The sequence below is a fragment of the Marmota flaviventris genome, chromosome X, assembly GCF_047511675.1.
Source record: "Marmota flaviventris isolate mMarFla1 chromosome X, mMarFla1.hap1, whole genome shotgun sequence".
Taxonomy (NCBI): domain Eukaryota; kingdom Metazoa; phylum Chordata; class Mammalia; order Rodentia; family Sciuridae; genus Marmota; species Marmota flaviventris.
The window spans coordinates 103,257,655-103,270,498 of record NC_092518.1 but is presented as its reverse complement, the minus strand read 5'-3'; the positions used below and the strand labels follow the sequence as shown (position 1 = coordinate 103,270,498).

Here is a 12,844-nt window from a genome sequence, read left to right as displayed (position 1 = left end):
CCATTTGTTTCTAAGTACATGTAGTTAAAATTGTTGTTTCAGATTTTGTTCCTGAGGCACTTCCAAGTTAGGTGTCCAAAGTTCTGATTATGCTTTTAAAAATCTAAATCTATGTTATATACAGCTATTTTAAATCAACAGACATGCTGTACCCACATAGACCATACTTCCTTCATACTTAGTTTCACCATTAGCATTCATATTTGGAAAACCTCTTGACAATATTTTCTTCATGGTGAAGCACTATAGAAAGCAAGTACCCATCTAGAACTTCTAGATTACTCTAAAAATGCTCGATCTACTACATTCCTCATGATAGTGTATTTATAATTTTTCAGCCCAAACCAGCTTACATCTCCAAAGACAACATATGTCAGGTGAATGTATATGTTGTTTACCACTTTTTTAAAAATAATTTTATTTGTAGATGGACATAATACCTTTATTTTATTTATTTTTATGTGGTGCTGAGGATCAAACCCAGTACCTTACACATGCCAGGCAAGTGCTTTACTGCTGAGCCACAACCACAGCTCCCTGTGTACCACTTTCTAAAGACTTTAGAAAATGAATCAAAAGTTATTTCCTTGGCCAGGTGTGATGGTACACGCCTATGAGCTCAGTGTCTTAGGAGGCTAAGACAGGAGGATTGCAAATTCAAAGCCAACCTCAGCAATGGCCAGGTGCTAAGCAATTCATTGAGACTCTGTCTCTAAATAAAATACAAAAAAAGAGGTATTTTCTTATACTGATTTGTATGCAATGCTTTTTAGATATTTGAAGTATACATTATGAGAAATGCTCTTCGTGGGATTAATTTTAGAATTTTCTCTTTGAAAATCTACACTATGTATAAAGTTTCATCCATAGCCATATTTGGCTTATCTATTTTGCCTCACATCACCATGTTCCCTGAGACATCTAGAACCTGAAAGAAGTAGAAGGTGACACAGGCTTGTAGGCCCTGTGACTTGGGAGGCTGAGGCAGAAGGATGGAAAGTTAGAGGCCATCGTGAGCAACATAGCAGACCCTGTATCAGAAGAAAAATAAAAATGGCTGGGATATAGCACAGTGTTAGAGCACCCCTGGCTTCAGTTCCAGTCTATGGTTTGGATATGAGGTGTTCCCTGAAGGTTCATGTGTGAGAAGATGCAGGAATGTTCAGAGATGAAATGACTGGATTACGAGAGCTGTGACTACTTAGTGGATTTAACTTGATGGATTAATAATTTGATCACTGAGTGGTAACTGTTGACAAATGAGGCATGGCTGATGGAAGTTTGACATGAGAATGTGACTTGGGGTTTTTATTTCGTTCCTGGAGAGCCTTTCCATCTCTCTCTCCTTCCTGCCTACCATAAGCTGAGCAGCTTTCCTGTGCCATACCCTTACACCATGATCTTCTGCCTTACCTCAGTTCCAGAGTGATAGAGGCAGCTAATGATGGACAGAAACCTCTTAAACCATGAGCCCAAAGTAAAGTTCCTCCTCTACGTTGTTCTTGTCAGGTATTTTGGTTACAGTGACAGAAAACTAACATAGAAATTGTTTTCAAAAAGTGGAGTCACTGCTGTGACTAACCTGTGTGGTTCAGAAGCCTTTGAAACTGGTTTCTGAGAGGAGTTTGGAAAAGTTTGGAGATGCAGGCTGGAGAAGACTTAGAATATAATAAGCAGAGTTTAATGGGCAATTTTGGTGATAGCTCAAAAGACCAGAATGCCAAGAGGAACACAGACAGTAAAGAATGCACTCATGAGGTTTCAAATGGGAATGAAGACTCCAGTGGGAATTGCACTAGGGGCCATTCATGTTAGATCCTGGCAAATAACTTCTCAACATTTTGCCCATGTCCTGAGACTTTGTGTCCTGAGGCTGAATTCGAAAGTGAGGAACTAATTAATCTGGCAGAGAAAATTCAAGACAGCACAGTATTCCAAAGGTGGCATGGGTATTGCTGGCAGCTTTTAGACAGGTTAACTGTGAGAATTAGGAACAGAAAGAGAAGAAAGAATTGGAAAATTTGCAGTTTGACAATAGAAGCTCATGTAAAAGTAGGGCCAAGCACAGTGTGGTTATTGAAGAATTTACAACCACTAAAGAGAAGTTAAATTATTTTGCACAGAAACAATAGGAAAGATGACTTCAGAGCATCTCAGGAATCAGCAAGACCATACACTTGGAGAGCTCAAGGGTGTAAAAGCAAAAATTCATTTTGGAGATCCTGGGGGCACCCTGCTCACACAGGGATGCCTAGGAAGCTTTTCCCCAGGATTGACTTCACTGTACTCAGCCCAGAGACACTCAAGGAAGGTAATTCTTCTCTTCATTCAGAAATCCCTTTCCACGTCTACATGGAGACCACATTCTTGTCCAATGAAGAATTTTTGGTGCCCTATCCTTTCACCTGCCCTTTGTTTCTAAGTACTTGCAGTTAAATAGATGTTTTGAATTTTGATTCTTGGCTACTTCTCCTAGGTTCTGATTATATTATACCTGTCTGGATGTAGTCAGATATGTGAAAGTGATTCACTTCTTTTGCCTTCTTCTAGGCAGCTGAAATGTGAAAAGAATATCCTCTGCTGCTGTGAGTCAGAATGGATGTTGAGGATTAATGGATTTGTGCTGAGTGCTCTTGGGCTCTCATTTTCATATTGGGCCACAACAGATAGGGCATCAAGGTTGGGCTTGACAATGTCCTAGACTTATTTGTACAGGCCTTGTAATTAGTATTGAGGTTGCTTAAAGTATTGAAAACCACAGTATTAAAAAGAAGAAAAGAGGTCCACACTGCGCAATAGAAATACAAGTTTTCAAAATCATCCTGCGAGGCAGGGGCATACACAGGTGTTTTCTTGGATTTTCTGCACTTCCAACAGGGCAAGGAGCCTCCAGGTAGCAAACTCAGTCTTCTTTTTGTGAAGGTGCCACATTACACATAACCACTCTGCTGACACAAGCAAGGGTGTGAATGAAGAAGACAGAAATGAAAATTACCAGACACATCCAACTAATAAATGGGCAAATGAACTAAACAGACACTTCTCAAAAGAAATATAAATGGTTAACAAATATATGGAAAAACATTCAATATCATTAGCAATTTGGGAAATACAAATCAAAACTAAACTTGAGATTTCATCTCACTCCACTTAGAATGGCAGTCATCAAGAATAAAAATAGCCAGGCATGGTGTAATTCCAGCAGCTCCAGAGGCTGAGGCAGGAAGATCGCAGGTTCGAAGCCAGTCTCAGCAATTTAGTGAGGCTATAAGCAACCTAGTGAGACCCTGTCTCAAAATAAGAAATACAAAAGGGCTGGTGATGTGGCTCAGTTGTAAGCATCCTTGGGTTCAATCCCTGGTACAAAAAAAAGAGAGAAAAGAAAAAGAAAAAGGAATACAAACAATAATAAATTCATAATAAATGCTGGAGAGAGAATGTAGAGAAAAAGGAACACCTTTCAGCTGTTGTTGGGATTGTAAATTAGTACAACTACTATGGATATCAGTGTGGAGGATCCTCAAAAGACTAGGCATGGAACTACCACATGACCCTGCTATATCACTCCTCAGCATTCTTCCCAAAGGATTAAAGTCATCATACTGTAGCAATACATATTTACCCATGTTTATAGCACTACAATTCACAATAGTCAAGTTATGGAACCAGCCTAGTTATCTATTAATGGAAGAATAGATAAAGAATATGTGATTATACACACACACACACACACACACAATGGAGTTTTATTCAGTCATAAAGAAAAATGAAATTATGCCACTTGCAGAAAAATGGATAGAACTTGAGAACATTATGTTAAGTGAAATAAACCAAACTCGGGAGGTCAAGGATTGTGTTTTCTTTCATATGTGGAAGGTAGAGAAGAAAAAGGTACAGAAAGGTGAGGGATCTCATAAAAATCAAAGGGAGATCAGTAGAGTAGAAGAAAGGGACTGGGAGGGAGTAGGAAAGGGAAAGGAGAAATACTGGGAATTATATTGGCCAAATTATATTGTTCTATTGTATTCAGCTAGGTCCCAACATTATGTACAACTATAATGGAGATGGAGATGGAGAGAGGAAATGGAGAGAGGAGGAGGAAGAGATGGAGAGAGGAGATGGAGAGAGGAGGAGGAAATGGAAAGAGGAAGAAGAGGAGGAGGGAGAAAGAGGGAGGAAAGAAAGAAATAAGGAGGAAAGAAAGAAAGAAAGGAAGGAAGAAAGAAAACTAGCTGAGGCTATGGCATGCTTGCCAAGGAAATCCCTGCTATGAAATGGTCTTTGACTAACCCATACTAGAGGGAATTCTCAGATCACTTTGGTACTTGAACTGAAGTCACTGCTATCACCTAATAGTAGGACTATGCCATCCAGTTATTCACTTTTCACATACACATCCATTGAAACTCCCATAACTCAAAATTACTCACGTTGAGTTTCACATGAGAAGAACTTAATGCTTTCAAAGACTAGGCCTTGTCTCTTTATCCCCACAACATGCTTTTTTTTTTCTATCCTGTCTGTTTTACACAAAGCACAGAGCAGGAAGAAAGCAGAGATAAGGCTTCTTTTCAGTGAGTAATTATTCTGGAATCTTCCTTAGGGACCATCTTCTAACTCTTGCTCTGAGCACCTCTGAACCAAAAGGTTCCTTTCCTTTTAGTAGTGAACTGGCAGTGAGATTCTCCTAAGTATGTAAAGATGACTAATACTGTGAGGCAGTATTAGTCAGCTTCTGAGATGAAGAAGGTGCGACAAATCTCCTGGGCTGGAGATGGAGGAGAATAAGGGACAGGAACCTCACTCTGGCCTTAACAAGATTTATTCCTATGCTCTTTGGAAGCTACAGGACTTCTGGAGCAGAACAGCTCCTAAATGCACCACATAAATGGAGGGCAATAAACAGAGTTTGGAGAATTAGGAACAGAAAGAGAGAAAAGAATTAGAAAATTTGCAGTTTGAACAGAGAAGCTCATATAAAAGTGAGGCCAAACATGGTGTGCTTGTTTACTGAAGAAATGAATGTTCACTAGCTACTTTTTCATAAATGCTGTGAGTTTCATCTTAGGAAGTTTTAGTCTCAGTATCCTGGGATTGGAGTGAACTTGTCAGCACGGCTGCAACTCAACCCTGTGTGGAAACACACTGTCCTCTCACTAGAGACTTGTTCTACCCCTTCTTAGACACACTGGACAAGAATGGGAGTAAGCAAGGCATGATGGGTGAGAGGACAGAGAAGAATTTATGGGTCAGTGTGAACCTACCACAGCACTTGGGAGACTATGATGTGCAGGGCCTACTGATGGTGACTCAGGGATATCACCTCATGAAAGCATAGCTCCAGATTGTTTTGTTTAAATAGCATATCTTGAACAGTTTGCTTTGATACCCTACATACCCGAGTAGGCACATGAAAACAAATAATGCTGAAAAATTCAACTCTTTATTGCTAATGTAAGTGCTGAAAAGATAAGGGCAACAGGGGTGTCATGGATCACCCATATTTCAGTGCCAACAGATAAACACATCTCCATTCTGGCTCCTGAAGAAAGATGGCAGTCTAGGGTTCCTCCACATCTGTCATGAAAATGTAGTCTGGGACACCAGGCGGAATACGTCTGAGCATTGATTCCCTCTGACTTTTCCTATATTTGGCTCTCCTATTGTTAAACCATGTCTGTAATCAGAGGGGAAAAGGGATCGGTTTAGTATTTTGAACAGTTAATGCCATAATGGAAAAAACACATCATGCAGCTTTATAGGCTACTCAGATTTTGGATTGCACAGCAGAAACTTTTTTGTTGTTGTTATTTATTTTTGGTACTGGGATTGCATCCAAGGGGGGCTTTACCGCTGAGCTACATCTCCAGCCCTCTTTTTGAGACAGGGTCTTGCTAAATTGCTGAGGCTGACCTTGAACTCATGATCTCTTGCCTCAGCTTCCCATATTGTTGGCATTACAGGCATGCACCACTATACCAGTCAGAAATTATTTTTCATTACTCAAATACCTTAGGGAGCCTGAGCTATAGTTCAGTGGTGGAATACTTGTGTAGAATCCATGAGCACTGGGTTCCATCCCCAGCACCATAAACAAAAACAAAAACAAACAAACAAACAAAAAACCAAAATATTAGGAAATGTAAGAACACAACTGACCTTCTTTAGCTCATCCTTAGTGAGCACCAGGTCTGTACCCTCTGGAAAAGAGTGAATACTTTTGTTTCCCTCCTTCCAATTTTAATATTCTTTAATGATTTCTTTAGGTATTGAATGCAGGTCTAGTTTGTGAGTTGCTCCTGGTCACTCATGATAACCCGTCTGGTAACCAGATAAAGTACAGTCTGCATCCTGACCAAAATGAGGGATGAGTGGGAGTCACAAAATGGGCTCTTCTGTAAATTTCCTGCCAATTATTAAAATGCAAATAGATTTTTAAAAACCTGTCAGCCAAGCATGGCTGTGCACATCTGTAATCCTAGTGGCTTGGGCGGGGGGGGCTGGGGCAGGAGGATCTCAAGTTCAAAGCTAGCCTCAGAAACTTAGTGAGGCGTTGGCTCTAAATAAAATATAAAAAGGGTTGAGGATATGGCTCAGTGGTTAAGTGCTCCTGGGTTCAATCCCCAGTACCAAAAAAAAAAAAAAACTGTTGTATATCACTATCCTCTTACCAAATGAGATTTCCATTGTATTTAATTATTTGGGAAGTTCCCAAATTGCAAATGGTGACACATGAACATATAATCTAAAGAAAGTCACTTTAAAGGAGCTCACATTGAGGTGGGGTACAAAGGTACCATTGGTCAAGTCTACATAAACGTAAAGAAAGTGGCTGGGGTTGTGATTCAGTGGTAGAGCGCTTGCCTAGCACACATGAGGCACTGGGTTCAATCCTCAGCACCACATAAAAACAAAGTATAAAAAAATGTAAAAGTTTAAAAAAAAAAAGAAAGCTTACAATGGACTGATGGTGTGGGCTATTATCAAGTCGGTATTCCCAAGACTGGTTTCCTAAAACACTTTTATTATATTTGCAAAAGAGAAGGGGAAATCACATGTTAAGTATCTTGAGAAATTCTCCCTGCAGAGTATGAAGTAGTTGAGAACATCTGGGTTTTTCCCTCCTTTGTCTCCTGTAGCTCAAGTTCCCTTTAGAACTCCACAGAGAGACATGTGATCCAGGGAGGGCAAAAGCAACTCATCATACCTTCAGATTTTCTTTTCTTCTGACTTTGCCTTACCACCCTAAGAAATGCTCACAACCGCTTCCCAACTTCTCCCACCTGAGCCAGGCTTGACTGTGCAGCCTGGCATGTGGCATTAGTACACCAGTGCTCAGTGGCTTGCTTTGTGAAGCTACTTTTCTGGGCACCCACCATCATGTCCACAGCCTTTTTCCATCACTGCATTCATACATGCATGCTGCAACAAAGCTAATAATAATAGTAAGGTCATCCTGATGTTTCTTTCATTTTTTGTTGTTGTTTTGAATTTATCACTTTGGTTATTGTTCTTATGTAATCACTGTCTGATTCCATGACCTGCCTACATATTAGTTATCACTGCCTGAAGGAATGAAAAGTATTCAATCCAAGACAGGTACAAATTTACCCTGAAATGAGGGCTCTGTTTAGGGAAACAAATTCCACAAAACCTGCCTCTTCAAAATACTACCACCAAAAAGGAAAAAAAAATGTATTTTTCCAAGTTAGCAAATATTCAAGAGAAGATTCACCTATGCATTTAACATTGCACCTGCAAGGTGTATTTTGCCTTTTGTAACTTTGTCTATACCCTTCTCATCCTTCTTAGGTTAAATAAAATTAATTCAATATTTTTTGTTCATTTCACTCTTTAGATACATTTTCAAATCTTGAAACCTTTTGTCCTATCACAATCATAATGTGACTTCTTTGGCAATAATTTGAAGTAGACATGTCATAACATGTGGGCAATTCAAATTGAAAATTGCCATTTTCCATTTCATCTTACCAAAAATTTACAAACTAAAAGGAGGAGGATCAGACACTTGGGCTTTTCAGGTATCTTCCCACATCAGTCTCAGCTCAATTGATACATACATTACTTATTCATAGAATGTGTTCTTTGGATGAATTACTGTCTCATCCCAGTATTTATAAATCCATTTATTTAAAGTGCTTACGCTGGGCTGGGACTGTAGCTCAGTGGTAGAGCGCTTGCCTGGCATGTGTGAGGCAGTGGGTTTGATCCTCAGCACCATATAAAAATAAACAAATAAAATAAAGGCATTCTGTCCATCTACAACTACAAAAAAAATTTTTTTAAAAATAAAGTGCTTATGCTTACTTAGTTTTAAATAATTTAGTACAACTGAACCCTCTTATAACCTTGGTCCTTCCTCCATCAATTTGAATGCTTCCAAGGTAAGGTTATGCTGCAACCTGACTCCACGTAAAAATGCTCCATAAAGAGGTTAATGATTTCTTTAGGTATTGAATGCGGGTGTGATGGCGCACGCCTGTAATTCTAGGGGCTCAGAAGGCTGAGGCAGGAGGATCTCAAGTTCAAAGCCAGCCTCAGCAACTTAGCAAGGCACTAAGCAACTCAGTGAGATGCTAAGCAACTCAGTGAGACCCTGTCTCTAAATAAAATCAAAAAAGGGCTGGGAATGTGACTCAGTGGTTAAGTGCCCCAGAGTTCAATCACCAGTACCAAAAAAAAAAAAAAAAAAATATATATATATATATATATATATATATATATATATATATATATCTATCTGAGGATATAGCTCAGTTGGTAGAGTACTTGCCTCCCATGCACAAGGCCCTGGGTTCAATCCCCAGCACCAAAAAAAAAAAAAAAAAAAAGAGGCTAAGTGACTTCTGTAAATGACACAAATACAAACAGTAATAAAGTTGAAATTCAAAATCTTTTAAAAAATGCTCCATAAAGTATATTAGTGTCAAAAACTTGAACTACATCGAATACATTCATGTATCATATGTGTATATAATTATATCTTTGATTCTGTACACAAAATAGGAAAAGCAGCTTGTTCCTTTGTTTTGTTTTCTTTTATAGGAAATCACATACCCTCTAATAATGAAAAAGAACCACAAACTTGAATTTACTTATTCCATTTTTCACCCACAAAGACTAAATTTCAAAATTTGTTTGCCCAATTAACAAATACAACAAAAACAAACCATTTTGCAAATGTCTAGGATAAAAATATCCATGTCATAAAGCAGGTAGAATTACTGCCCTGACAAATTGTTTCTTCAGATTTACTGACCTGCACTTTGGCTTCTGGAACATTCATTTGTCTTCCAAGCTCTCTTCTGTGGAGAAAAAACACAGATATTCAGTATTCAGTATTATGGATGAAATGAAATATAGTATACAGGTTCAGTGCTAGTTCTCAAATATACAATCTCTCCTTGAAATCCCCCCTAAATATATTTTTATATGATACTCAGATCCAGTCTCTCTTTAGAAATGGTTTGATCTCACCACAAACTTGAAGGTAGTGTTAGCAATGCAATGTCAAGACAAATAATATTAATGTACTATTTTTTTAATGTATTTTTTAGGTGTAGACTGACACAACATAACGCCTTTATTTTTATGTGGTGCTGAGGATCGAACCCGTGCCCATGCTAGGCGAGCGCTCTACCACTGAGCCACAATCCCAGCCCCTAATGTACTATTTTTAAAAATAAAAATTAGAAATAAGCTAGACTTAGAATGTCAAGTGTTGAATGTTTTCTCTTAGAGGTGGAAGCTAGACAGAAAATATGGACTTTTTTAAAAAAGGGAGGATTCTCATGAAAATAGGTGGGAGAACTATGGAGTAGAGGAAGGGAATTGAGGGGGGAAGGGGGATGAAGGAGGGATGGGAAGGGGAGAAACTGAATAATGAAATTGACCAAACTATGTTATATATGCATATGAATATATTACAATGAATTCCACTTTTAACTATAATGATCCAATTTTTAAAAATAAATTAATAGGGCTGGAGCTGTAGCTCAGTGGCAGAGCACTTGACTAGCATGCATGAGGCACTGAGTTCGATCCTCAGCACCACATAAAAATAAATAAATAAAACAAAGGCCCTGAATTCAATAAAAAATTTTATTACATAATCAGGCCAACAGCACACGTAATGAAAGAAAAATAGATAAGTTGGACTCTCGCAAAATGAAAACCTTTTATATATCAAAGGACATAATCAAGAAGTAAGAACAAATTCACAGAATGGGAGAAAACATTTGCAAATTGGTATTGCAATAGGTTACAGAGCAGCCCTGATAAGCTGGGGATCGAAATTTCCACCTGGGTTTTAAAAACAGGCAATGGAGATAAAGAGACATTTCTCCAAAGAATATATACATATGATCACAAAGTACATGGAAAAATACTCAACATTACTAATCACTCTTGAAATGCAAATCAAAAACACAGTGAGGGCTGGAGCTGTAGCTCAGTGGCAGAGCTCTTGCCTAGCACATGTGAGGCACTGGGTTCGATCCTCTGCACCACATAAAAATAAGTAAATAAAATAAAGGCATGCTGTCCATCTATAACTAAAAAAACTTTTTTTAAATAAAAAAAACAATAGTGACATTATATCATACCTACTAGGATACCTACTATTAAAACCCAGAAAATAAGCCCATGGAGAAATTGGAACCCTAGTGCACTCTGGTAGAAATATCAAATAATGCAGTTACTACAAAAGAGTACGAAGGTTCCTCAAAATATTATACCATATGATCCAGCAATTCTATTTCTGGGTATATACTCACAATATTGAAAACCTGGATATGAAGAGATATTTGTATACCCCATGTTCATAGCAGCATTATTCATGAGAGCCACATGTCCCTCCACAAATGATGAACAAAATAGTTATGTTCACACAACAGAATATTACTCTGCCTTAAAAAAGAAAAAAATGCTGACACATGCTACACCATGGATAACCTTGAGGAGATTATGCAAAGTGAAATAAGCCAATCAGAAATAGATAAATACCATATGATTTCCCTTATTTGAGGTACCTAGAATTGTCAAATTCATAGAATGAAATTTGGTTTTCAGGGCTTTGGGGAGGGGAATGGGGTATCGTTCAATGGGTATAGTTTCATTTTGGCCTCGTGAAGAGAGTTCTGAAGATCTGTCCCACGGCAACATGCAAATATTTAACACTGCTAAGTTCTACTTCAAAAGTGATTTAGAACCAGGCACAGTAGCAGATGACTGTAACACCCCCACCGCCACTTGGGAGGGTGAGGTAGGAGGACTACAAGTTCTAGGCCAGTCTCAGCAACTAAGGGAGGCCCTAAGCAACTAAGTGAAACCCGGTCTCAAAAGAAAAAATAAAAAGGTCTGGGTATATGATTCAGTAGTAAAGCACTCCCGGGTTCAATCCCCAGTACCAAAAAAAAAAAAAAAAAAGCAACTGATTTAGATAGTAAATTTCATGTTTCTGTGTATTTTACTACAATTTAAAAACAAAACAAAACAAAAAAATAAACAAGTGGCACCAAACAGTTTTGAGAGTTAATTCATACCAATACTACATGAAAATCACATGGCATACCCCCACCTGTCACACGATCTCATGGAGAGGGGGGGCGGGAGAGGAGGGGGAGGGGGGGGGGGGGAGACGGGGGAGGGGGGGAGGCGGGGGGAGAGGGGGAAGAGAGATGGGGAGAGGGGGGTGAGGCAGGGGAGGGAGAGGGGGGAGAGGCAGGGGGAGGGGGGAGGGGGCGGAGGCGGTGGGGGGGAGGGGGCGGAGGCGGGGGGGGGGCGGGGAGAGGGAGAGAGGGGGAGAGGGGGGAGTGGGGGAGATGGGGGAGAGGTGGGGGGATGGGGAGGGGGGAGAGGGGGAAGAGGCGGTGGGGGGGAGAGGGGGAAGGGGGCGGGGGGGGGGAGAGGGGGAAGGGGGCGAGGGGGGGGGAGAGGGGGAAGGGGGCGGGGGGGGGGGAGAGGGGGAAGGGGGCGGGGGGGGGGAGAGGGGGAAGGGGGCGGGGGGGGGGAGAGGGGGAAGGGGGCGGGGGGGGGGGTGGTTACTGAGGACAGGGACCTGAAGGGCACAGGAGAGAGGAAAATCCCCCTGGAAAAGTACTCTTTGGAAGACTAGGTTCCTCCCGGAGCCAGTCAATTACCTTGTGAGCAGATCAGGGTACTGAGTTTCCTCAAAAACACTTTCCAGTTCATCCAACTGCCATGGCGTGAACTGAAACGGGATTCGTGGCCGCCTGCTGGGACGGGATGGAGGAGCCACTGACTCCTCAAGGTCCTCCTGCTGGGGATCCTGGTCATCGTCATCATCTTCATGGTCACTGTTGTTTTCCTGGTTCACATCTCCTTCCTGGTTCACTTCACCCTCTTGGTTCATGACATCCAGTTGATTCAGGTGGCCCTCAGGCTTCACGTCGTCCATGAGGCCTACAGCTCCTTCACTGTGGCCACCTTCTGCTGCCGCTGCTGCACTTTGCTCAGATTCAGGGTTTATTTCCCTCTCATATTCTTCCAGAACATAGTAGTCAGTATCATAGTAGTGATACCAGCTAGCCATGGCTGGAAAGCACCAGAGGCTCTGTGGCCTCTACAAATGTGGTGGGGTGTGGCAACAAATTTGAGGCCACAGGGCGGAGCTAGCCCAGCTTATGAGCTTCTTACGAGCTACAGGGGTTCTGAGGCATTCCTATGTTTAACGGTTGACGCACACACGCTACCCTTTCCAGGATTACTATTGGCTCTCTAAATGATGGGGCGGAGCCAAAAATATTGTGTGGGGAGGAAATGGGCCAACAGGGGATGTGCAAGGAATGGGGGACAAGTTTGC

General features: G+C 40.7%; 1 protein-coding gene across 1 annotated transcript; it reads right to left on the bottom strand.

Moving 5' to 3' along the window:
- Window positions 1-5,560: 5,560 nt before the first annotated feature.
- Window positions 5,561-12,574, bottom strand: LOC114082108 (homeobox protein Rhox13-like). Its single transcript, XM_071606086.1, has 3 exons — window positions 12,162-12,574; window positions 9,281-9,326; window positions 5,561-5,677 (listed from the first exon to the last, which is right to left on the bottom strand). Exons 1-3 carry the CDS (start codon window positions 12,572-12,574, stop codon window positions 5,561-5,563), a joined length of 576 nt encoding a protein of 191 aa, XP_071462187.1.
- Between the last annotated feature and the right edge of the window lie 270 nt (window positions 12,575-12,844).